At 34.5% G+C, this 27,070-nt stretch overlaps 1 protein-coding gene across 1 annotated transcript in view; it reads left to right on the top strand.

Moving 5' to 3' along the window:
- Positions 1-27,070, top strand: part of EYS (eyes shut homolog) — a 1,986,267-nt gene that overhangs the window by 752,988 nt on the left and 1,206,209 nt on the right. The window contains 3 exon segments of the mRNA NM_001374351.1: positions 1,559-1,818; positions 11,795-11,891; positions 12,075-12,182. Coding sequence (NP_001361280.1) covers positions 1,559-1,818; positions 11,795-11,891; positions 12,075-12,182 — 465 coding nt within the window.

The raw sequence follows: 27,070 nt of genomic DNA, 5'->3' as shown, positions 1-27,070 counted from the left end.
CAAATTGACACAAGTTCTCTCTTTGAACACACCTACAGTTTGTGATTGATTTCCACTTACCCAGCTGATGGACTACCTCTCTATCTCTCTATTTGCATTTACTCTCTATCTGCAGGCTTCACTATAACCTTTCCATTTCCCTCAAATGGACACTTTGTGTGTAAAACCCTTTCCCCCTCCTGTCTGCTAGAATTTTGTGTGTAAAACACTTTCCCCCTCCTGTCTGCTAGAATTTTTCTCTTCAGAGCAGACTAGCCTAGTTTCATGGATGATGACTGGCCAAAGTGGTATTTGAAGATAATGACAGATACTGGATGGAGGACTAGACTGAGCTAGAAGCCTGTGATACACAGATAACTTCCAAATTCTTTATTTTTCATTTGTTTGCTTTCCCTTCAATTATCCCACATTATTCAAATATTAATACGAATTTAGTTCAGCCCACGGAAAGCATTATGGAGATTTCTCAAAGAACTAAAAATAGAACTACTATTTGACCCAAAAATCCCACTAATGAGCATCCACCCAAATAAAAAGAAGTCATTCTACCAAAAAGACAACTTCACTCATATGTTTATCACAGTGCTATTCACAAGAGCAAAATCATGGAACCAACCTAGCTGTCTATCAACGGTGGACTGGATAAAGAATATATGATGCATATACACTGTGGAATCCTACAAACCCATAAAAAGAATTGAATCATGTCCTTTGCAGCAACATGGATGCAGCTAGAGGCTATTATCCTTAGTGAATTAATGCAGAAACAGAAAATCTCATACCATGTTTTCTCACTTGCAAGTGGAAGCTAAACAGTGGGTACACATGGACATAAAGATGGAAACAATAGAGGCTGAGAACTCCAAAAGTGAGCAGGGAAGGAGAAGGGTAGGGGGGTTGAAAATCTATTTATTGGGTTCTGTGTTCACTATTTGGGCAATGGGTTCAACAAAAGCCCAAACTACAGCATTATGCAATGTATCTGTGTTACAAACCTGCACATGTAAGCCCTGAATCTAAAATTTTTAAAAAAGAAAATATATTTTTAAAAATGCATTTCAAGTGATTCAACACACACACACACACACAAAGCCAAAAACAGATGCTTAACATAAAGTAACACCTTGTTATATACTCCGGTGATGACAAGAATTTCACATATTGCTAAGGACGCTGAATTAAATAGCATTTAAGGCTTATAAATAGTGATCTCATCTGTAAAACTTATTTTATATTAAATAATTCACAGGAAAATTTTGCTCAATTGGTAATTTAGCTCAATAGTTGTTCTCTGACATGTCTCAGAGGCCTAACTATGTTAGAAATTTGCTAATGCTTTTAAAATCTTATTTCAGCCAATGTGGTAAGTTTTGTGGTAATATACATTATATTGTCACAGGAAATTAGGCAGACAATATTTTAAAACTATGCATTATTTATTAGTCCTGTTATAAATTTAAAAGCACCACATACTATTAGTTCAAGGGAGTAATTAAAAATACAAAAAAAAATTTGAAAAAGAGTTCACACTTCTTAAAATTTTAATATTTTATTTCAGATGTGAGTGTACATCTGGATGGACTGGACAGAACTGTAGTGAAGAAATAAATGAATGCGACTCTGATCCATGCATGAATGGAGGTCTTTGTCATGAATCTACCATCCCTGGACAATTTGTATGTCTGTGCCCACCCCTTTATACTGGACGATTTTGCCACCAACGCTATAACCCTTGTGACCTACTTCATAACCCTTGCAGAAACAACTCAACATGCTTAGCTTTGGTAGATGGAAATCAGCATTGTATTTGTAGAGAAGGTAAGAGCTGATATGGATTTTAATGGTTTTAAATAATTACTTAATTAGTTTGTGTATTTATTGTGCCTATGGGATGATGGCCTCCTAAAATGGGTTGGAAAATCCTATATACATTGTGGGTAAGGGAGTATCTAACTTCAAATCCAGTTATAAAAATATATTAGAGAAATGCACCAAAGGAGTTAATCTAAGAATTAACCATTGGGAAGAGGGAAAAGAGTGAAGCTTTATAGCTTTTTGGCCCTTTTTTTTTTCTTTCAGAAGTTGTCTCTCCTTTAATAACAGTTTCTCTTTTCTGAACAATCCTGTTCATGTAGTGTTCATGACAATGGCAGTTAGTTAGAGATGGACATAGCTATAATTGGGGGTAATGAAATGCCCTATTGTACATTTTCTTCTGGAGCTATCAAAATATTACTTCTTTCTATTTAGATTGTTTAGTTACAATCACATAACTTTGGTGGCTACTTTGTCTCATGAGAGAAATCCTATGCAAGAAAGAATGAGCAGTTCAAAAAATACTATTGGACCTCCTGGATCCAGCCATATCTGAAGCCAGGATATTTCTGGCTTTCTGGGTCATATCAGCCAATAACTCTGCTTATATCATTAAACTTTCTTGATTGGGGTCTCTTCATATGCAAGTGAAGAAAGTCTTATTAATGCACAGTGGTTTAGGTACATGTTCACTGTTCGTGTATCAATGGCTACTCATAAGCAATTACCGTCTTCAATGGAAATGCTTCTGCTCCAAAACACATGGCCAGTTTTCAGAATAACTAGATGTGTCATAAGCATACTATAAAAAACACATTGTGTTTGGAGGTCCACCACTGCAATTTATTTTCTAATACTCAGTGTGGTTTCATGTTTTCCTGCCTCTCACTGGCCCTTAAGGGAGTCTCTTAATAATAAGGATATTACTTATTTACTCTTCTGTTCAAAAAAGTCAGCTTAGATGACATTAGTTAAACAGATATCTTATTCAAAGCTATTTCCATTTGCTTTTGCAAATCCTCTAAAACTTCCTTAAGATGTTAATGTTTTTTAAGGATATTGAAGCAAGTCCTTGAACCTGTATACACGACAGAAACTTCTGGGCCTTCTGAAGGATTAAAACTAAAAGCTAGAAAGCCATCAGTAATTGATTTTGCAAAAATAGCATGGGCTTTATAGAGCATATGAGAGAATATTTTCAAGAATGAGACAGGAAAAACAAGATAGAGAAGAAAAAATGAAAAAATACAAGGGGAGCATTTGAAGCCCAGAAAAATTTAGTAATTATGAAGAACATAATTCAAACAAGTAAACAGTTTTCCTTTCAGCAAGCACTGAGAGTGAAACTTGTTGAAAATTATTCAATATCAGTGAAGCTAATTTATTTAGTAGAACAATTCTAAACATTCTACTACGTAGAATATTTTACTTAGCCTACTTACAATTCTAAGAATGTAAGAAATATATTATTATTTCTGAGAATATAAGTAGGCTAAGTAAAATAGAAAAAAAATCTCAGAATATAAATATTTATTGAGGAGGCCATAGTATATTTATTCACTTTAGATAAACCTCCTTTGTTTTCACCAGAGATAATTTTCTGCAAAGTAGGCATTGTTTTCAAACCTTAATATTTTAAAAATTCATTTGCTATTTATAAGTGCATTTAATAAATTTATAAAATATAGTGATATTTCTTTCCTGCTATGGGGTTAGGGAAAGAAAGTTTGGAAACATTTTAAAACCCTCTAGTCATATATTGATTAGTAATAATATCTGCTGTCCCCTTGAACATTGACAAAGATGTCATGGGGAGAATTTAGATTTCACTATTATTAAATAAATGAAATCTTATTTCCCCTTAGTATTTTATTATTGTACTTAAGCCAAATCAGAGCTTTGGCTAGAGTGGCAGGTAAACACAGTGAATTATCTGTTTATTCCTTTGTGATTGTGATTCAGTACAAAGAGATACTTGAAGTGCACATCATTTTTTAACTAATTTGCATCTATGTTTTTCTAAACCTAATTGTGGAGTATGTTTCTGTAAATCAGATCTGAATACTGTAATAATGTGTCTTTAGTAGTTTTAAGTTCTGTAGCAGATGAAAAATTAAAGGCTGTAACATTGCTTTTAAAAACCACCTCAGAAAATTCAAAAGAAGTTGATTATGCAACATTTTAGAAGCTTTGACTGGGTTACTTTAATAGCTTTATTTAAAATAGGTTCTATGTCAAAGCCAGTATATTGTTTTTAAAAGAAAATATTTTATCAAATTTAATTCTCACAAGTATCAACATTTAGAACTACAAAGAATTCCAAGACTTAACATCTACAGATATGATTTGGAAGCTCCACTGGATCTCTTTGTAAGTTGTTGGTGTTTGTCAATTGACTAAAATAGGACAGGTCATAAGAGTAGAAATTTAAGGCTTTAGGCTAAGGATTCAGCATATGTATTTCTGAATTTGTTTTCACAGTTTCTAGTCAGTCTGTAGTGTCTCTCACTAGATAAATATGAGTATAGGTAAAATTTCAGCCAGAGTAACAATGCGACTGTATGTTAGATAACTATGTTAGAAATGACATTCAAATTCACTCTGAAGGACCAGCAAGTAGAATAACTGATACTTTTGGGTTTATGACCGACTTCATGCTTAGCAGGCAAGCTATTTTGTTTAGTGTGATTGAAATATATAGTAAAAAAAAATATATATAGTAAAAATAATCTAATCCTTTTTGCAAAGTAAGCTACTTAAAAAATTATCAGTATAGTTAAGCACCAGAACTATTGTGACCCTGCTTTGTGAGATAAATAAAGGACAATGCTTCTGTCTTCTGACTAAAACTGAGGTGATTAATTGGGTCTCTATGAATAATGAACATTTTCTACAGGAAAATGAGGAGGCAAAAGAGCATGTGACAGTAATAATTCAATATGGTTATTTTATATAAAATCTTATTAGTTTGGCACAATATCTGTAAGAAAATAGGCACAATATCTGTAAGAAATTAGCTTTAATAAACAGAAAAATAACACATAGGAAGGTACATTTTATGAGATTTCTATAAACAAATGGGTTTTATTTCTGACACCTCAATAGTGTTAGCTTTGATTATTTAGTATGTAATGAATTTACACACCTAGAAATTTATTTTATTGTAACCAACTTTTTTTTTGCCTCTATAAACTGTACTCCATACACCAAATACATGTCTATCTTGTAACTGCATGTTGTTAGTGTTCTAGAAATTTTAAAAATATTATTAACTGATTCAACAAACATTGATTTCCTATGATGTGTCAAGTCTTGAGATGGGTTCTGGAAAAATTAAACATGGTGAAGATATGCCCTCAAAGAATTGAAAGTTTAAGGGAGAGACATACCAGTTAATTAACCACTAAAGTACAATGCAGTAAAAGCTTTTGATAGTGACAGGAGGCAGCCAAATGCCTAGACAGATAAGGGTGGGTACCCGGAGAAACATCACCTCCAAGCCAATGACAGTTTAAAGCTTGAAAGCCAAGCTATAAGTTAAATTCTCAGACAGGACTGAGAACTTGTCTTCCTGTTTGGTGCACTTTCCTCTGATTGATCCCCACCCTTCACCTATTTTACATATACCTGCCCTTTCCTAATTGGTTTTCCACACTGTTGTACCCACCTTCAAGTCTTGTCTTCATTTTAACTTTTGCACACTCACAAACCAATCAGCAAGCACTCGCCTTCCTGTGTCTATAGAAACCCCAGACTCAGTCAGTAGAAGATGAGATGGGGGACTTTGGGGAAGAGACAGCCTGACTTCAAGTTGTACAGGAAGACGACCTGTCCTTCTTGTACCCTCTTCAGCTCCCCTCTCCTCTGAGACTTGTTTTCATCACTCAATAAAATTCTCCACCTTCACTCATCTGCATGACCTCATTCTTCTTGGACACTGGACAAGAGCTTGGGACCCACTGAGTGTGGGTACCCAGAAAGGCTGTCCAACCAGCCCTTTGCCCTCCCCGGCGGAGGGCAGCCACCGCATGTGACGAGGCAAGGCACCAACTGAGCTGCTAACACGCTGCTGTCTGTCAATGGTGGAACTAAAGGAGCACTGTAAAATCCCTTCTGGGGCTTCAGTGTCACCATGTTCCCCCCAAGGCACCCTGTGCCACCATGTTCCCCCCAAGGCAACACACCTGGTGAGGCTGGGGGCCCGTGTGGAGCTTGCTCCTGTTTTGGCACCTTGAGTGGCCAGCCAGGTCCTGCACTTGCTGGCATATGTGCTCCCTCCCCCAAAAGCTTGAGCATAATGGACCAAGTAGATGGGGCACCCCTCCCATGAGTCTGCCAAATGGGCTGAGAAAAATCCTGCATCACTTCCACATTTATGCCAGAAATATGCACAAGGGATGACAAATTGTGGATACATAACACTGCTTTCTCATTTCTGTTGACAACTTTTAGTTATGTTCCACATGATTTATAAGAGAGTCTCCAGCATATGAAGCCTCAGTTGCCCACAACAATTATGTGCTCATTAAACCACTCCCTTCCCTGCTTTATTTTCCACTCCCTTGCAACAATTTCTGGGATCTTGGATCACCTCTCAAATAAACTACTTGTGAGAAAGTCATTATCTCAGATTTTTTTTTTTTTTTTGGAAGAACCCAAGCTAAGACACATAGTAAATTCCATCCCCCTGGTAACTATGATTTACCTAAGTCTGGGCATGCATGTGACTGGAATATTGGCATTCAGACCCCTTCTTTAGAGTTGATGCTGAGAGAAGAGGCCTTCTCTTTCTGCCAGATGTTTTCAATCAGTACGGTCAACTACTATGTTCTCTTCATGCGGAGATGATCTGTATATAGTAGGGTAGAAGTGTTTGGGGAAGGAATCCTGGCAGAACTTACAGTTCTTTCTTCAATTTTGTGAACTGTCTGGTATCCCTCTCAGCTGGGTTACCAATATATCTCACTTCTTAACTAAGTTCATGTTTTTATTTATGTTGTTTATGGCCATTAGAGTAATGGCTAAAACATATAGTGAAGGCAAAGAGTTAATTAAGTGGGAAAGGTTGAATAAACTGGTTTCAACTTCAAGCTGGTAGAAATCAAATATAAAATATATCACTTGAGGGCCAGGCACAATACCTCACACTTGTAGTCCCAGCACTTTGGGAGACTAAGGCAGGAGGATTGCTTGAGGCCAATAGCTCCAGACCAGCCTGGTCAACATAATATCTCTACAAAAAAAATAAAAAAAAATTAGCAGTGCGTGGTGGTTCATGCCTGCAGTCCTAACTGCTCAGGAGGCTAAAGCAGGAGGGATCACTAGAACAAAGGAGTTTAAGGTTACAGTGAGCTATGATCACACCACTGCATTTCAGCTTAGGCAACAGAGCAGAACCTTGTCTCTAATAATACAAAATAATAATAATAAATACCACAAAACCACATGAAGATTAAGAAGGTAAAGACAACTTCAAATGAAATGCATGAGAATGTGTGTGTTTGCAGCATACAGTAGAATTATTATGTTAGCACGTGTGTGTCTAACCTAGAAATATATGTCAAGAATTAAATAATTTCTTTTCTAATGTTCTTTTTATGAATGGTTCTTTATCTTTCTACTTTGAATTACTCCATTTTCTCAGTTGATAGGCAAAAAATTACCCTGTCAAATACTTCTTAATTTAATGTAAAGAGCTTAGTTTCTAAAATAGCTACTTTGTATGTCTTCAAGGTGAAAGGAACAGAAGTTTCTTTAAATGACAGGATTAAAATGTGGCAAAGATGCCTTGCAAGGAGCTGTAGTGAGAGCAGAATCATATCATTTACACGTGCTATTGATTTACAATTGGGATCCTACGCTTGATGGAATTGTAGTATCATGGGAGACAAGTAGTTGCATTTAAATGTGTCTATTACTCCAGTATATATACTATCATTATGTTAATTCCACATTACCTAAGGTACACAAGTACAAACACCAAATAAATGTGTCATTTGACAAAATAGTTTGTATAAATTAGAAATTACTCCTGCTGACAATTAAAAACATGTACCCATGTTGTAGCACATACCTATTAAGGTTAACAGCTGTAGAAATTTGAATTTAGAAAATTCCCTAAAGAAAATAGATACATAATTAAACATAAAACATGTTAAATATTTATTACATTCTAAAATATTAGCTTTTCTATTCTTTGTTTTAAGTTCACTTTAAAAATAGGTGTTAAAAATCTTATTAGGGACTATTGGAGATATTAGTTCTGTATATTCATATTTCATAGTTTTTAAAGTTAAATTTAAAGAATTTCTTATATTGGTTAATTATTTTAGAAAATGTTAATATTTGAATACAAATATTTTTAAATAAAATAATATTTTTTAAAAAATCTGACTTGCTAAGAGAAACTTCTGAGGTGTTTTTTTGTTTTCTTTTTATCAAGCTTTTAAATGCAGAGAAATTAGATTATTTAATTAAGAATAAATAGAAATAATACATTTAATACTTTTGAAAGAAAAACATTTTTAAACGTTTGAGTTTTTATTTAAAAATATATGATTTTTAACTACCTTGTGTGAATTCATGCTATGGTATACACTAGTTTTTTTTCCCTATTTACATTCATTTCAAATTACTCCAACTAATACCAATTCTGAAGTGGAGATTGTTAAAATATAGTCCTGAACAATAAAATGCTATATAAAATGATTTTTATGAAAATTTCATTATTGTACTCTGTTCCATACATTACCTTCTAGAGCATAAAGTGCAAAAAGGCTGAATTTGTTAGAAAAGAGAAAATATTAAGTGATTTTAAAAAATAATACGTACAATCCAGATTGATTTAGATCTTACATTTGAGCAGTAGGTTTTAAAAATTAATTTTGTGTATTTTGGAGGAACGAGTGCAGAAGTATAAAAATATCATTTACTAACAATTCATGTGTATTTGTTATAGCCATACACAGACGAGACAGTGTAAGAAAAGGGTCAAGACAGTATCCATTTAAGAAGCTTCACTTTTATGGATGTAAAGATCCTCCCTGCAGTTAACAAAGTACGGTCAACCGAATAGTTCTGAGTAGGAATAAAGAACAGGGGAACAGCATAAAATTAGTAATAATAAACTTTCTGTTTGGACAGTTTCTTACCTGTAACTTCATATATTCAAAACAAGTACCTTTCACAGAAATGAATATCAACTTCTAACACTAAGGATTATAGAATATGTAGTTTGGGATTAAGTATACAGTCATGTATTGCTTAAAAATGGGGATATATCCTGAGAAATGTATCACTAGGCAATTTTGTTGTGTGAACAACATAAAGTGTCCTGACACAAACCTAGATGAGATAGCCTACTGCATTTATAGGTCCATTATAATCTTTATAGATCATTGTCATTAGAAATGTGGTCTGTCATTGACCAAAATGTTGTTATGCAGCATGTGACTGTATGCATACTTCACTCTTAAAATCCCTAAAACATAGGCTCTCCCAGCAAAGCTTTGCTTTATTTTGAATGCAATCCACGTGCTATTTTTTCTCCCAATGTCTACTGCATTTCGGCAATCTCATTTCCACAACCCATTGACATATGTTGTTAGCTGGTAACAAAACTCCATCTCAGAAATGTCAAACTTAATGAATACGACAAAATCACAGGAAACAAGGTTATCCTGTGAGCTACCCAAGGTCCTGGGCCCTGAGTGTTCTGATTCACCAGCACAGCTGAAATCATGGAGGCTCACTGGTGCTTCTTTATAGCCAGTCAGTGCCCCTGAGTTCCACTGCCTCAAAAGAACATTTCTAAGAATCATTTTAGTGTCAAAATGCCCTGCCTCCCAGAGAAAACTAACCAGACTTAAAGTAGGAATGGTGAAATGCACTCAACTTTCTCAATTTTTAACTTGTGAAAAATCTAACCTCAATCAAATACTTAAAGAATTAGACATCTTTTGAAAATAGAATCTAAGTTGTTTATATCTGTACTATGGCATTTACAACCTAGATATAGAAAACAGCAATGGTGATTGAAGAATGATGAAGCATGTTGAAACAATTACAACTTGCTCACCTAAAATGAGGAGAGCCATATTAACTTGGAAGTAATTCATTTTAATTTTGTTTCTAAAGCTGAGGATACAACATCTAGCGTATGAACAAATTACAAAAATGTAACTTCAGAGATTCATTTGCAGGCTCTGAGAATTGAGTAAGAAAAATAAGGCAAATTAAAAATATTGCTTGTCCTGAAGACTACCTGGTCTGCTAGCCACATAAGTATGGTAGCTTACTTACAATTAGTGTTTCATAGTGTGTGATCATTCCATCTTTTAAATGTTAACCTATCATTGTTGTTGTGTTTTAAATAAATTTCTTTTAGATATCATGTAGTTTCTTCTGTCATTTAGTCTGTCTCTACCTTTAAATTGGCGTTTTTAAAAATCATATTTAATATAATTTTTGATATGTGTGGCTGTAAATACACCTTCTAGCTATTTGTTTTCTATTTGTTGTATCTGTACTTTGTTTCTTTTTCTTTTTTGTTTTCTTTTGGATTAAGTAACTTTTAGTTTTCCATATTATATACTACCAAAGAGGCAGCCAGATTTTATAAGGTGTAACACCAAGCTCCCTGTTAAATTGCAACGGGAGGCAGGTTTGCAGTTTGATCCAATGGTAGACACCACAGAGAATGGCATTGACTGTGGCATGGTATGATGTGAAAAGATGAAGTAGGTCAGTCAATTCCGTGTCCTATTGTGGGAATCTGAGTGAGAAAATACTGAGGGAATTTTTCATTGAACAGTTGGTGCTGAAGCTGAAATGTCGTAACATAGACATAGAGACCAAGAAAGCTGTGCTATATCACTTGCATGCCAACATTACAAGTGATTTGAAACTGAACATGTTGAGATATTTGTGATAGAAAGAGAAGAAAAAGTGATATGAGAAGGATAAAGGACATGTACTATGAAAGGAAGACAGCCATTCCTGGGTAGCTAGACTACGCTTCCCTTTAAACACTTCTTAGTTCCAATTCCAGTCTATGTGTATGCAAACAGTGAATACAGTTTTCTTAAAGTAACTTGAATGACTCTTTGTTCCTCAAACTAAATTAGCCTGATTGCATACTGACATTTAGAATATTGTGTAATGTGGCTGCACTTATTTAGTGCTTGGTAATATCACTGAAAAAGCAAAATAAAGGGAAATCTTGTTTCTTACATGTTTGAACTAGTACAGAAAAAATATTAACAAGAAAAACGGTTTTACGCATATATTTTATTATACTTAGTTAATATATAACCATAGAATTGTTTAACTGTTTATTATAAATATTAATATATTTCATTGTATTTTAAAAAGTGTATCATGCAGGTTTTTCCTGACACAAATGTGTTGAAATAATTGCAACTGTCTCTTTTATCAGCCTGTATAATTTTCTTTCGTGTTCATTTTTTTAAATATAACTGGCATGTGTTTAAATGGATGACTGATTATGTAGCTATGAATCAAAATAATTTGTTTTCTTTGAATCACTTGGATATAAAAAGCAATTAAATAATTTGCCTCATCTGCTAACTGCCTTGAATAAATTTGATCATTGAAGCTCAATTTTACTTTAAGATTGGTCATCACATTAATTCATTTGCTTTCCAGATCATTTCAATTCTTCTTGTTCAAACATTTAAATACCTTAAAACAACAGCAACATTAGCAACATCTCTACCTTCTCAGGGGATTTAGTGGAGTATTCCTCCCTTGAATATTTCATTTAAACTCATTAATCTAGAAACTGGCATATTTTTATGCACATATTATGTGAAATGGAGTTTTATGAGATGCTTGAGATTATTTTCTTTTTCCTTTTTTAACCTCCATTATGAGCATATTCTTTAGACTACCACTGATTCTGATTTTTTTACTCTGTAACAAGGATTGCTCATCCATACTCATCTCATACTCTTTGCAGAATTTGAAGGTAAAAACTGTGAAATTGATGTGAAAGAGTGCCTCTTCCTTTCCTGCCAGGATTACGGTGACTGTGAAGATATGGTGAACAATTTCAGGTACAGAAAACTTTAAAAGTATCTAGATACATGTTTATGTGTCTAGATGTATACAGGTATAGAATTTTAATTGGTAAATTAAGCAACAATTATAATTATTAAAAACTTGCCATGCTACAATTAGTTGAAGCATTGATTTTATACATCTATACTAATGGAGTTACTAAATTTTTTGTTTAAAAGGTGTATTTGCAGACCTGGGTTTTCTGGATCTCTGTGTGAAATTGAAATTAATGAATGTTCCTCTGAACCTTGCAAAAATAATGGAACATGTGTGGATCTGACAAACAGGTGAGAAGCTACTTTTTAATAAATTAATTATTTGATATGTGTAATTCAACAAGTAATAAAGTGAGCACACATGTGCCCATTATGTAACTAAGGCAGCTGATCACCACTGATACATTTGTGCTTGTACCAGCACATCCTCATTTGTCCCATCCAATCACTTAGGTCAAAAATCTCAAATTTTTATTTACCAATCTTGTTGTTCGTTTATAGTACTATTTGTATGTGTGCCTGAACAAAATGCTCTTTAGTTTCCATGTTAATATAAGCAAAACAATATTGTGTAGTGTCTCCAGAAATTGTTGTTGAACATAATATTTTGTAATTCCTGTTGATGCATGTATCTGTTGCTCATTTTTAACTTTTATACAATATTTAATATTAAATATATACCAACATTTATCATTCTACTGGTTATAGATATTTGGACTATTTGCTTCTTTTGTCTTACCTACAAGGATATTAAAGTTGTCAAATATTTCTCTAAATACACAAGTACTAGTATGTCCAAGGTTACATACTTAGAAGTAGAATTGTTGAACCATTGGATAAACATGGTCACATTTGCTAAATCACATTTATATTTTTTTCATTTCTTTTGAAAAATACAATTTTTGTATTCTTAGCAGGGAATAAATGTTTTTATCGGCATTTTCAGAATGTTCCATTTTAGGCTGTGTGTAAAGTTATATCTTATTGTAGTTTCCCTGCATTCTTATAATAATATGAAGTTTAACAATTTTATGTACATTTTGAGATGATTAATTTTGCCTTTTTAGAAATGCCTAATTATGGCATCTGCCTATATATATATATATATATATTTATATATATATATATTTACTCAACTACATAGGTGTTTCTCCTAATGCTATCCCTCCCCTTGCCCCCCAACCCCCAACAGGCCCCAGTATGTGATGTTCCCCTCCCTGTGTCCATGTGTTCTCATTGGGCAACTCCCACTTATAAGTGAGAATATGCAGTGTTTTGTTTTCTGTTCTTGTGTTAGTTTGCGAAGAATGATGGTTTCCAGCTTCATCCATGTCCCTGCAAAGAACAGGAACTCATTCTTTTTTATAGCTGCATAGTATTTCATGGTGTATATATGCCACATTTTTTTTTAAACCAGTATAACATTGATGGGCATTTCAGTTGGTTCCAAGTCTTTGCTATTGTGAATAGTGCTGCAATAAGCATACGTGTGCATGTGTCTTTATAGTAGAATGATTTATAATCCTTTCGGTATATACCCAGTAATTGTATTACTGGCTCAAATGGTATTTCTAGTTCTAGATCCTTGAGGAATCACCACACTGTCTTCCACAATGGTTGAACTAATTTACACTCCCACCAACAGTGTAAAAGCATTCCTATTTCTCCACATTTTCTCCAGCATCTCTCTAGCATGTTGTTTCCTGACTTTTTAATGATTGCCATTCTAACTGGCATGAGATGGCATCTCATTGTGGTTTTGATTTGTATTTCTCTAATGACCAGTGATGATGAGCATTTTTTCATGTATTTGTTGCCTGCATAAATGTCTTCTTTTGAAAAGTGTCTGTTCATATCCTTCTCCCACTTTTTGATGGGATTGTTTGTTTTTTTCTTGTAAATTTGTTTTAAGTTCCTTGTAGATTCTGGATATTAGCTGTTTCTCAGATAGATATATTGCAAAATTTTCTCCCATTCTGCAGGTTGCCTGTTCACTCTGATGATAGTTTCTTTTGCTGTGCAGAAGCTCTTTAGTTTAATTAGATCCCATTTGTCAATTTTGGCTTGTGTTGCCATTGCTTTTGGTGTTTTAGTCATGAAGTCTTTGCCCATGCCTATGTCCTGAATGAGATTGCCTAGGTTTTCTTCTAGAGTTTTTATGATTTTATATCTTACATTTTAATCTTTAATCCATCTTGAATTAATTTTCGTATAAGGTGTAAGGAAGGGGTCCATTTTCAGAGTTCTGCATACGGTTAGCCAGTTTTCCCAACACCATTTATTAAATAGGGAATCCTTTCCCCATTGTTTGTTTTTGTCAGCTTTGTCAAAGATCAGATGGTTGTAGATGTGTGATGTTATTTCTGAGGCTTCTGTTCTGTTCCATTGGTCAATATATCTGTTTTGGTACCAGTACCATGCTGTTTTGGTTACTGTAGCCTTGTAGTATAGTTTGAAGTCAGATAGCATGGTGCCTCAGTTTTGATCTTTTGCTTAGGATTGTCTTGGGTATATGGGCTCTTTTTTGGTTCCATACGAAATTTAAAGTAGTTTTTTTTTTTTTCTAATAATGTGAAGAAAGTCAATGGTAGCTTGATGGGAACAGCATTGAATCTATAAATTACTTTGGGCAGTATGGCCATTTTCGTGATATTGATTCTTCCTATCCATGAGCGTGGAATGTTTTTTCATTTTTTTGTGTCCTTTCTTATTTCCTTGAGCAGAGATTTGTAGTTCCCCTTGAAGAGGTTCATCACATCCCTTGTAAGTTGTATTCCTAGGTATTTTATTCTCTTTTTAGCAATTATGAATGAGAGTTTACTCATGATTTGGTTCTCTGTCAATTAATGTTTGTTTATTAATGTCTATTATAATAGGAATGCTTGTGACTTTTGCACATTGATTTAGTATCCTGAGCTTTTGCTGAAGTTGCTCATCAGCTTAAGGAGTTTTTGGGCTGAGACGATGGGGTTTTCTAAATATACAATCATGTCATTTGCAAACAGAGAAAACTTGACTTTCTCTCTTCCTATTTGAATACCTTTATTTCTTTCTCTTGACTGATTTCGTTATTTACCCAGTAGTCATTCAGGAGGAGGTTATTCAGTTTCCATATAGTTGTGTCGTTTTGATTGAGTTTCTTAATCCTGAGTTCTAGTTTGTTGCACTGTGGTCTGAGAGACTTTTATGATTTCCATTCTTCTGCATTTGCTGAGGAGTGTTTTACTTTCAATTATGTGGTTGATTTTAGAATAAGTGCTATGTGGTGCTGAGAAGAATGTCTATTCTGTTGATTTGGGGTCAAGAGTTCTGTAGATGTCTATTAGGTCTACTTGGTGCAGAGCTGAGTTCAAGTCCTGAATGTCCTTGTTAATTTTCTGTTTCATTGATCTGTCTAATATTGACAGTGGGGTGTTAAAGTCTCTCACTATTATTGTGTGGGAGTCTAAGTCTCTTTGTAGATCTCTAAATACTTGCTTTATGAATCTGGGTGCTCCTGTATTGTATGCATATATATTTAGCTCTTCTTGTTGCCTCAATCCCCCTTTACCATTATGTAATGCCCTTCTTTGTCTTTTTGACTTTTGTTGGTTAAGGTCTGTTTTATCAGAGGCTAGGATTGCAACACCTGTTTTTTTTTGTTGTTTTTTTTTTTGCTTTCCATTTGTTGGTAAATATTCTTCCATCCCTTTATTTTGAGCTTATATGTGTCTTTGCATATGAGATGCATCTCCTGAATACAGCACACCGATTTTTCTTGACTCTTTATACAATTTGCCAGTCTGTGCCTTTTAATTGGGGCATTTAGCCCATTTACATTTAAAGTTAATTTTGTTATGTGTGAATTTGATCCTGTCATTATGATGCTAGCTGGTTATTTTGCCCATTAGTTGATGCAGTTTCTTCATAGTGTCAATGGTCTTTACATTTTGGTTTGTTTTTGCAGAGGCTGGTACCCGTTTTTCCTTTCCAAGTTTAGTGCCTCCTTCAGAAGCTCTTGTAAGGCAGGCTTGGTGGTGGCAAAATCCCCCAGCATTTTCTTGGCTGTAATGGATTTTATTTCTCCTTCACTTGTGAACCTTAGTTTGGCTGGATATGAAATTCTAGGTTGAAAATTCTTTTATTTAGGAATGTTAAATATTGATCCCCACTCTCTTCTGGCTTGTAGGTTTTCTGCAGAAAGATCCACTGTTAGTCTGATGGGCTTCCCTTTGTAGATAACCTGACCTTTCTCTCTGGCTGTCCTTAACATTTTTTCCTTCATTTCAACCTTGGTGAACCTGACGATTATATGTCTTGGGGTTGCTTTTCTCGAGGAGTATCTGTGGTGTTCTCTGTATTTCCTGAATTTGAATGTTGGCCTGTCTTGCTAGGTGGGGAGGTTCTCCTAGATGATATCCTGAAGTGTGTTTTCCAATTTGGTTCCATTCTCCCTGTCGCTTTCAGGTACACCAATCAAATGCAGGTTTAGTCTTTTCACATAGTCCCATATTTCTTGGAGGCTTTGTTTGTTCCTTTTCATTCTTTTTTCTCTAATCTTGTCTTCTTGCTTTATTTCACTAAGTTGATCTTCAATCTCTGATATCCTTTCTTCCACTTGATCTATTCAGCTATTGATACTTGTGTATGCTTCACGAAGTTCTCGTGCTGTGTTTTGCAGCTCCATCAGGTAATTTCTGTTCTTCTCTAAACTGGTTATTTTAGTTAGCAATTCCTCTAACATTTTATCAAGTTTCTTAGCTTCCTTGCATTGGGTTAGAACATGCTTTTTTAGCTCAGAGGAGTTTGTTATTACCCACCTTCTAAAGCCTACTTCTGTCAATTCGTCAAGCTCATTCTCCATCCAGTTTTGTTCCCTTGCTGGTGAGAAATTATTTTCATCCTTTGGAGAAGAAGAGGCATTCTGGTTTTTAAAATTTTCACCCTTTTTGTGCTGATTTTTCCTCATCTTTGTGGATTTATCTACCTTTGGTCTTTGCTGTTGGTAACCTTCGGAGGGAGTTTTCACATGTTTGTCTTTTCTGTTGATGTTGATGCTATTGCTTTCTGTCGGTTAGATTTCTTTCTAACAGTCAGGCCCTCTTCTGCAGATCTGCTGGAGTTTGCTGGAGATCCACTCCAGACCCTGTTTGCCTGGGTATCACCAGTGGAGGCTGTAGAAAAGCAAATATTGTTGCCTGCTCCTTCCTCTGGAACTTCATCCCAGAGGAGCACCTGCCCGATGCCAACCAGAGCTCTCTTGTATGAGGTGTCTGTCAACGCCTGTTGGGAGTTGTCTCCCAGTCAGGAGGGATGGGAGCCCTGGACCCACTTGAGGCATTCTGTCCCTTAGCAGAGCTTGAGCACTGTACTGGGTGATCCACTGCTCTCTTCAGAGCTGGCAAGCAGGAACGTTTAAGTCTGCTAAAGCTGTGCCAACAACCACCCCTTCCCTCTGGTGCTCTGTCCCAGGGAGATGGGAGTTTTATCTATAAGCCCCTGAGTGGGGCTGCTGCCTTTCTTTCAGAGATGCCCTGCCCAGAGAGGAGGTCTCTAGAGAGGCATTCTGGTTACCGCAGCTTTGAGGCACTGTTGTGGGCTCCCCCGAGTCCAAACTTCCTGGCGGCTTTGTTCACACTGTGAGGGGAAAACTCCCTACTCAAGCCTCAATAATGGCAGACGCCCTTCCCTCAACTAAGCTCCAGCATCCCAGGTGGACTTCAGACTACTGTGATGGCAGTGAGAATTTCAAGCCAGTGGATCTTAGGTTGCAGGGCTTTGTGGGGGTGGGATCTGCTGAGCAAGACCACTTGGCTCCCTGGCTTCAGCCCTCTTTCCATGGAAGTGAAGGGTTCTGTCTTGCTGGCATTTCAGGTGCCACCGGGATAAGGAAAAAAGAAACAAAAAACAAAACAAAAAAAACACAACTCCTGCAGCTAGCTCAATGTCTGCTGAAATGGCCACCCACTTTTTTGCTTGAAACCCAGGGCCCTTGTGGTGTAGGTACCTGAGGGAACCTCCTGGTCTGTGGGTTTAGATGACCATGAGAAAAGCATAGTATCAGCACCAGATAGCACCGTCCCTCACAGCAAGGTCCCTCTGGGCTTCCCTTGGTTAGGTTAGGGAGGCCCCTGACTCCTTGCACTTCCCGGGTGAGGCAATGCCCCACCCTGCATCTGCTTGCCCTCCGTGGGCTGCATCCACTGTCTAACCAGTACCACGGAGATGAACTGGGTACCTCGGTTGGAAATGCAGAAATCCCCTGCCTTCTGCGTTCGTCTCTCTGGGAGCTGCAGACCTGAGCTATTCCTGTTCTGCCATCTTGCTGAGTCAGCATCTGCTCTTTAATGTTTTTTCTTCTTATGGCTTTGTAAGAATCCTTATATATGATTTTTAAAATATCTTTGTTATTTGTATTTATTGAATATTAGTTCTGATTGAAATAGACACTTCACCTTTAAAAGTTATAGGTACTAAAACTTAATTTTAATATATTTGAATTAATTTGTTATTTAGTATATGGTTGGCAAGTTTCATCTTATTTAACTTTTCTTTACACTAGGATGAAAGGATTTTTTCCCTATATTTCCTTTTAAAATAATGAAAATTATGTTCTTTATATGTAGATGCATCAGGCATATTCTATGTATGAGTATGGGTGTAAAGTATTCTTATCTCAGTCTTTACACACTTAAAAAATAAACTCAGATTCTTGTTTGTTTTTTTATATAAATAAGCCATGTCTGCTACATATTAAGTTCATCTTTCACTCACTGATCTGTAGTGCCTTCTTGGTTGCAGATCACGTTTCCACATATGGATATGTCTGTTTCTCTATTGCTGTTCTGTTGCTTTAGTTCAGTTACTCATCCTTGGGCTAGTGTCATAAATGTTAATTACTTCCCTTTGAAATTTCTCAATACTAGTAGGGCTACTGAATCTTCAGGGACCTTTAGATATTTTGGCAATTTCTTTTGTTACAATCAACTTGTATTCTATATAAATATATATTCAAACAAGCAATTTTGATTGGAATTTCATTGAATGGGTAGGCCAATTTAAAAACATGATATCTATTTATTTAAAAATTGATATCTTTTTATTTAGGTCTTTCAAAATATCTTTAAAAAGGCATTCTGACAAATTCAAGTGGAGCTGCACTAATTAGAACACAAAATAATTAATTTTCTATGTCATAGCTGGACTCAGGTACCAGGAGCTCTGTTTATCTATCTTCATAGAGATCCAACCTTTAGAATTGGTGAAATTTGCATCAGATCCTGTTTAATTTTCCAACAATTTTCTATCATTTGTCTCATTTTCTGTGCCCTGTCTAGCTTTTGCATTGTCCAATCTGGTGAGGTAAGTAGGGATGTTTGGAATCACCACCCCTGCAACTTTCAGTCCTTTCAAGGGGACACCAATCACTACAAGTACCATAGGAATAGAGAATTGCTGTCAGTTTAAAATCTCCATGGGTCTAAAGGGGCATGAGAAGATCTTCCAATTGGATTTTCCTCCACAATAGCTCTTATTCCAATGTAAAAATGGTGCTATTACTAAATATATCAACTACACTGTATATTCAAGAATTGTGGGTAAAAAAAAAAAAAAAAAAAAAACAGAGAAGATGTATTTGTGGCCTCGTCTGAACTGACCTCAATAATCTTATATTTCTACTAGTGGATCAGTAGCATTGCAGAGATAAGTATACTTTCAGAACCAGTATTCAGCAACTCCTAAAAGGTCTGAATATCTTTCTTTCACCATAGAACAGTCATACTGGTAAATAGCCTCAGATACCTCTGAGGAAGGCTTCAAAAAGATACATAAGATACCTGTGACTCTACTAAAGATTCCTCTTAAGGGGGCAAACCCTGACCTTCAAGTGACTGAGTCTGTGATATAACTTAGGTTTTGGAATTGTGAAAGAGGCAGAGAATCCCTACAAAGCCAAATTGAATTATGTCTCTGTCCTCCAGAATTATACATTTCATTCTATATACATGAAGCAGCACCATAAGTAGACTGTTTATATATTTCATTTCTAAAACCCCATCATCAGTTAGCCTCTGCCATAGATATCTGTGAATCAGTCCGCTGATGTTCACTCTGTTTATCTGATCTATATGCTTATTTGCTCATTTTGCATCTGATTGTCAAGCATATCCAATAGTCTATGCATTCTTAGGTCTATTGTAATTAATATCATGAAACCCAATTCCATGGCAACATCCAGCACTGTCAGCAAGGATATATGAACAAGGTGATGCCTTTTCAATATCTTTATATTGGTAAACTTTAGAAAACAAAACAAATGCAATGCAACTTAATCATAAGCATCTATATATTACTTACTGTGAAAAAATTATATAAAAGTATATCACTTAAATATTTATTAAAATGTATGATTGACTGAAAAAATAAGTCTCAGAATAATGTGACATGTAACTCATATTTAGTGAAGTATTAAAACATATCTTGAAAAATAGATAGCATCTTAAGAGTAGTAATTTTCTCCTGGTAGAGAGGAATGGAGGATAATTAATTGAATGGATGCATAGGAGTTTCATACATATATACGTGTATGAAATATGTGTACATATATGTGTAAATATGTGTACATATATGTGTATGAAATGTGTGTACATATGCATACATATTTATGACAGATCTCATATATATATATATGACAGCGAATATGTTTTGTGTGTTTTCCTTAAAAATGTTTCAGCAACATGAAACAATACTAAGATGAGTTAAATATGGGTGATGGGCATACAGGTGTTGATTATTCTATTCTTAGAAAATTACCTGGTGTAAATTATTATAATGAAAGCCATTTTCAATGAATTAAAATCTTTCAAAGATTAAAAATCAATTAACAGCTGAAAATGAAGTAGTCACATTTGATTCTTATCTCTTCTTAAAGTAATTTTTATTTTTTTGAAAAACTTAATCTATTGATAAAGTACTCACTAAAAATATTTCAAGTAATCTACCAACTCATTTAAAACCAATAATTTTATAGTTACTTCAAAGTAAATTAAACTATAGACACATAAACAAAAAACATATTAAAAACAGTAGTTACTACATATATGCCTCATGGTTAGATTCATGTTTTTAATCTATTCTATTCTCTCTTATGGTTATTGAAACTGTGGCCTGCAACAATTAAGACTTACCTCTAGTAACATGATTTAAAGATGAGTTTGCTGAGATATAATGGCACATGAATGACAGCCCCAATTAATATACAAATCCATTGCAAAAGTGAACACTGGAATTTACATTTTTCTGACACTTGATAGCATATGTTATCCAATGCAACTAATGTCTTTTCAAGTCATTGCTACTAGTTCATTTAGGTCACTCACAATAGTATCCATCTACTGAAAATTTACAACTAAATAGAATTTGCAAGAACAATTACAGTAACAGTGGCTAGTCCCTTTAAAGAAAACATAGAAGAAAATGTTCCAAGTGCCTGGCTGATGTGATTATCATAGCCAGATCATTATCAACAAGCATATTGTGACCATTCAGTTTGTGATGTTCACGGGTTTAGAAATTCTTCGCTGTTACAAATTTAAAAGTGATTGGTTAATATGCATTTAGCCAAAAGACAAAAATCTGTTTACTCTTCTGTAATTGTTTGCCTAGAAACACTCATCAACCCAAATGATGTTTATTCTACTAGAGAATTTACAATAACATAACTGTTTCAAATCAGATTCACACCCACATGCAATTATAATAAAAACATATAAAGACATGTTGTGAGTGTGATAAATAATGTAGACATATATTTATATATAACATAATAAAGACATGTTGCAAATATAAAATAGATTATTCATGTTCTAAGTAAAAATTGTCATTAATTGTAAAGAAGTGTGGTTCACGAATGCAGTTATATCACAAGAAAAAAGTAGAAATGCTTTATAAATTCTTTCACAATTTGAACTGCTTTAACATAGGCTAAAAAGTCCTTATCAGAAAGTTTCACCAGTGGTTTCATTTTCTTATTTTGAATGTAAGCTTTTAAAAAATATCTACTGAAACAAGTATGTTTTAATCTTATTGCAAACACATTTTAAAATCAAAACTCTCATTGAAACATTCTGTGCTATGTTTGGATTTTGTAATACTATTCAATCTATTTAATAATTGTATTTTAAAATAACTCTTCAGAAGCATACAAATAATACACTACTTATTAATTCCTCTCTCATCTGGAATAAGAGAAAAAGTATATGAGAATAATGTAAATGAAATGTAATCATGGCTAATTTGGGGGCTATAAATTCATGTGATTATCTTGCATTTTTCCATCTTTTTATAGTTTGGCAATATCATTTTATGCAAATTATAGTTACTCTTCCTTATCTCTATTTTAATATGTTGAATTTTCTTCAGAAGTCACTGTTAAAATGCATCTTAGTGATTGAAAAAGTATCTTGAACACCTATTTGAAAAATTTTAGGCCAATGTCAAATTAAAAATATGAATTATAATTTCAATACTTTGACAATATATTTAAGTTTAATTTTAAAACTTTTGAAGTAAAAGCTTTTTATGTAAATGAGAAATTTTTATTTCATCAAACATACATATTTCGTGGTCTTAATTGTTCTCTCAAAATAGAAGATATTATTATATATGTATATTTTAAAAGCTATGAAAATTGAGTTTTATCAAAGGAAGGTATACTTTAGGGACCTTTAATATAAAATGCAGTACTTACTGTACATTTGACTGGATCACTTAGGACATTAATAAAAATCAGGTTTACTTTTAATTTTTCTCTAGCCTTATTAGAGGTGGTTAGCATAAAGGGACCCTCAGCAGGTAATAGTGAAAGGAAAATTATATCAAAGCTGAAGGAATTGCACACTATAGCCAGAGGCCAGGAGGGGAAGAATTTGATGAGGATCTTTTCAGACATACCCTAGGCACTTTTATTTTTTTAACGTTTTGACAGGCCAAAGTTAAGTGCAAAGTAAAGACGTCCCAAGTGCTCAGCGTTGTGCTTGCCCTTCCTATTAGAGACAGGGAGCAGGAAGAGAGCAGGGTGGGGCAGGTGGAGGGAGGAAAGGAGGAAGAGAAAATACAAACATTTAAATTTTTCTGGGAAAGCGGAGACAAGGATTAAAGGTAGATGCTCTGTTCTAGAGTAAAATGTTATTTTCACACAAATTTGCCCTCATATTGTTTAGTGTGGTGGAAAGTAAGAAATATAAGTTGAATATTTTCTGTAAACTGTTTCACCAGGGCTGCTGTTAATGTTGATGATTTTTTTTTTTTTTGATCTCTACAAAATCTTAGATGCCATTCAGAAAATGTCCAAATGGACTCTAGAATCCCAGGGCCTTTTGCATCATTATTAACAAAGCAGGGACCCCAAACATTCCAGTTGAACAGGCATCTGTGGCTTAACAGATTCTTGAAATTTAATAATGCTTGGAATTTATGTAAAAGTAAAGCATATTTTTGCAATGTTGAAAAGTTCAGATTTCAGGAGTAGTGTAGAAAGTAAGAAAAAATAATGGTCTTGATTGAAAGCAAAAAGGAAAGACAGGTTATTGAAATAGAAGCAAAGCATTCTTAGAAGAAAGGATCATTATGATTCATATTATTAAAAATAATTCTTCACATAGTTATCTGTGTGCCAAAAACTTTAGAAAAATAAACTTCCATAAGTCTTGAGATAGTACATGTATGTTTATTTACAGTGTGACATCACTTTCAAAATCAGAAGTGTAAGGTACATATTTGAGATTCATAAAATAAGTTACATGATAAATGTTAAAGAGCAAACAAAAAAGCAGAACTCTTTGAGAAGTTCATTTTAAATTAGAGTAAATACATTTGAAGGATGGATATGGAAGCAAAAAAATGAATACAACATATCGGGGAACCTGCCCTGATATTCACTTAGGTTCTTCTCTATTTTCCTTAAGCGTCGACCGGCTTGAGAAATAAAGGGACAGAGTACAAAAGAGGGAAATTTTAATGCTTGGCATCCAGGGGAGACATCACATGTCGGTAGGTTCTGTGATGCCCCACAAGCCACAAAAACCAGCAAGTTTTTATTAGGGATTTTCAAAGGGGAGGGAGTGTGCGAATAGGTGTGGGTCACACGCATCAAGTACTTTACAAGGTAATAGAATATCACAAGGCAAATGGGGGCAGGGCGAGATCACAGAACCACAGAACCGGGGCAGAATTAACATTGCTAATGAAGTTTCGGGCACCATTGTCATTGATAACATCTTATCAGGAGACAGGGTTTTGAGAGCAACGGGTCTGACCAAAATGTATTAGGTGGGAATTTCCTCTTCCTAATAAGCCTGGGAGCGCTATGGGAGACTGGGGTCTATTTCACCCCTGCAGTCTTGACCATAAGAGACGGGCACACCTGTGGGGGCCGTTTATAGGCCATACCTCCAGGCACGTATTCTCTTTCCCAGGGATGTTCCTTGCTGAGAAAAAGAATTCAGCGATGTTTCTCCCATTTGCTTTTGAAAGAAGAGAAATATGGCTCTGTTCCACCTGGCTCACTGGCAGTCAGAGTTTAAGGTTATCTCTCTTATTCCCTGAACAATTGCTGTTATCCTGTTGTTTTTTTAAGGTGCCCAGATTTCATATTGTTTAAACACACATGCTCTACAATTTGTGCAGTTAATGCAATTATCACATGGTCCTGAGGGGACATACATCTTCCTCAGCTGACAGGATTAAGAGATTAAAGTAAAGACGGGCATAGGAAATCACAAGGGTATTGATTGGGGAAGTGATAAGTGTCCATGAAATGTTCACAATTTATGTTTAGAGATTGCAGTAAAGACAGGCATAAGAAATTATAAAAGTATTAATTTGGGGAACTAATAAATGTCCATGAAATCTTCACAATCCATGTTCTTCTGCCATGGCTTCAGTCGGTTCCTCCGTTTGGGGTCCCTGACTTCCTGCAACAATAACATTTAGTAAAAACTAACAAAGTGTTCAAAAGGCAAAATTCAGAAGGAAATCATAATTGAAAAAACAAGAATTCTGGGTAGGTGTCAAAATCTGAATCTTTTCATGTATCTTCAAGATAACTATACAGACAAAAAAAAATTAACACTCAGCAAAACCCACATCTTCATCATGACAAAAAGACATTTCACAAAAATTTCCCTTAACTTATGGAACAACTAAGTAAGTATATAAGATAATGAAAATCACGTTTCTCATTATTTAAAAAAGGAATTTCAGATACAGGAACAGACTGGATTAAAATGAACCCTATTGTGTTAAATTATGATTGGAGTGTTTGGTATGAGCTCATGCATTCATATGTATGTGTTTAAAACACACACAAACAAAAACATGCACAAAGATACAGAAATAGACTATGTATGTATACACAAACACAGTTATATACATACAATTATATGTTTACAAACATATGACAATGTATCCATACATATAGCTATATTTATACATATAGTGATGGACATATCAATAATTTAATTTCTAAGTAACATCCTTCACTTAAAGAAGCCAGGGCTCCTAAAAAAAAAAGGCTGATGCCAAATCTAGGACAGAGAATGCATTAAGATAAACCTGGAACATCTTGTGCTAGAAAGTGGGAATGCTCAAAGAATGCTGAAGATATGTCAAAAGAGAAGAGAAGCCAGCTTGAAGAGCTTCCCTTAGCCAAATCTCAGACAAATTAAACATTAAAATAAATAGTAATTATTATATATTTGATCCATTGAGAAAATAAAAATCCATGAGTCCATGTTGATACAAAATCATTGAATAAATGAAGACACTCTTTCTAAAAGTAGAATGTCAACTAGTAAATGAAGAACAAAGTACCATTTGGCAAATAGCATGGAGAAAATTGACTCAGAGAAGAATCATTAATGAAGAGCATCTCCTGTTTTTAGTGGTCCAAATTTCCAGATTTTAGGGTACTTGGGTACTGATTGATCATGAAGCCACTAAAGAATCACTTGTATTAACAGAAAACAAAATTTGGGTAACAAAAGACAAGGGACATTATGATTTTCTGATTTTCAAAATGAGAGAGAGAGAAAATTCTATAAATTAAATAGTAAACTAGTATTTAAAAAAAATGAAACAATTGGTGGTGATTATCATAAATCACTGAAAAAGCAAGATATCCCCAAATAATTTTCTAGTATTCAATATTTTAAAATAGAAAGTAGATTTTGAAACTTCTAAAAATATAATAGAGCTGTCAGAAGTACATGAAAGAAATACCTAAATTGAAATGAAAGTCATTATTTGTTTTTATAGTAATATAACATTTTTAAATTTGTCAATATGAAAAAAAATCATTTCTTGAGATACCTTTCACTGCTGTTTCTGAGAATTCTGTGTCCAATTCCTATCTATTCTGTGATTCCTTGGAATCATCATTAATTCAGTGAGAACACAAAGTAGCAAACAAAGACAGTATTATTAACAAACATCTTGATTTTAGTAAGACATTTAGTAGATTCATTACATTACTTCTCCCTAGATGGGGAGATATTCGCAAAATGAATAAGATGGAGAAAAACAGTTTGACTATTTGAACAAAAATTTGAGAAGTTAGTAATTGGATTAGTGTTACTCCAAAAAGGTGATTATAGTCAATTCCCTAGTCACATGAAGAGCTCTTGGGAAATACTCTACTCTTTCACCCAGTATCCCATTGCATGTGACATTTTAATGCCTTCTGTCCAACTGATACAAAGATTCGTTACTCTCTTTATCTATTAATTTTAATTTACACATAATTGTAATATTTATGTGTTGTTTTGTTGTGTTGTTTTGATACATGAATGCATTGTATCATTACACTACATAATATATTGTATTACAGCACATTTGTTCATTTGTTTGTAATGAACAAATCAGGATAATTAGCATAGAGATCACCTCAAACATTCATCATTTCTTTGTGGTGCAAATATTCAAAATTTTCTGCTCTAGCTATTTTGAATATACAATACCTTACTGTTTACTACAGTCACCGTACTGTGCAATAGGACATCAAATTTATTCTTCCTTTCTAATTGTGACTTTGCACCCATCAATTAACCTTTCCTATCCCCTCTCCCCTACTGTCTGGCTTACTTTACTTAAGAGATGAATGAATAAAAAATATGTAGTATACATAAACAATGAAATACTCT

The sequence above is a fragment of the Pongo abelii genome, chromosome 5 (genome assembly GCF_028885655.2).
Source record: "Pongo abelii isolate AG06213 chromosome 5, NHGRI_mPonAbe1-v2.0_pri, whole genome shotgun sequence".
In the NCBI taxonomy this organism is placed as follows: Eukaryota; Metazoa; Chordata; class Mammalia; order Primates; family Hominidae; genus Pongo; species Pongo abelii.
This window is presented reverse-complemented; position numbering and strand designations above follow the sequence as displayed.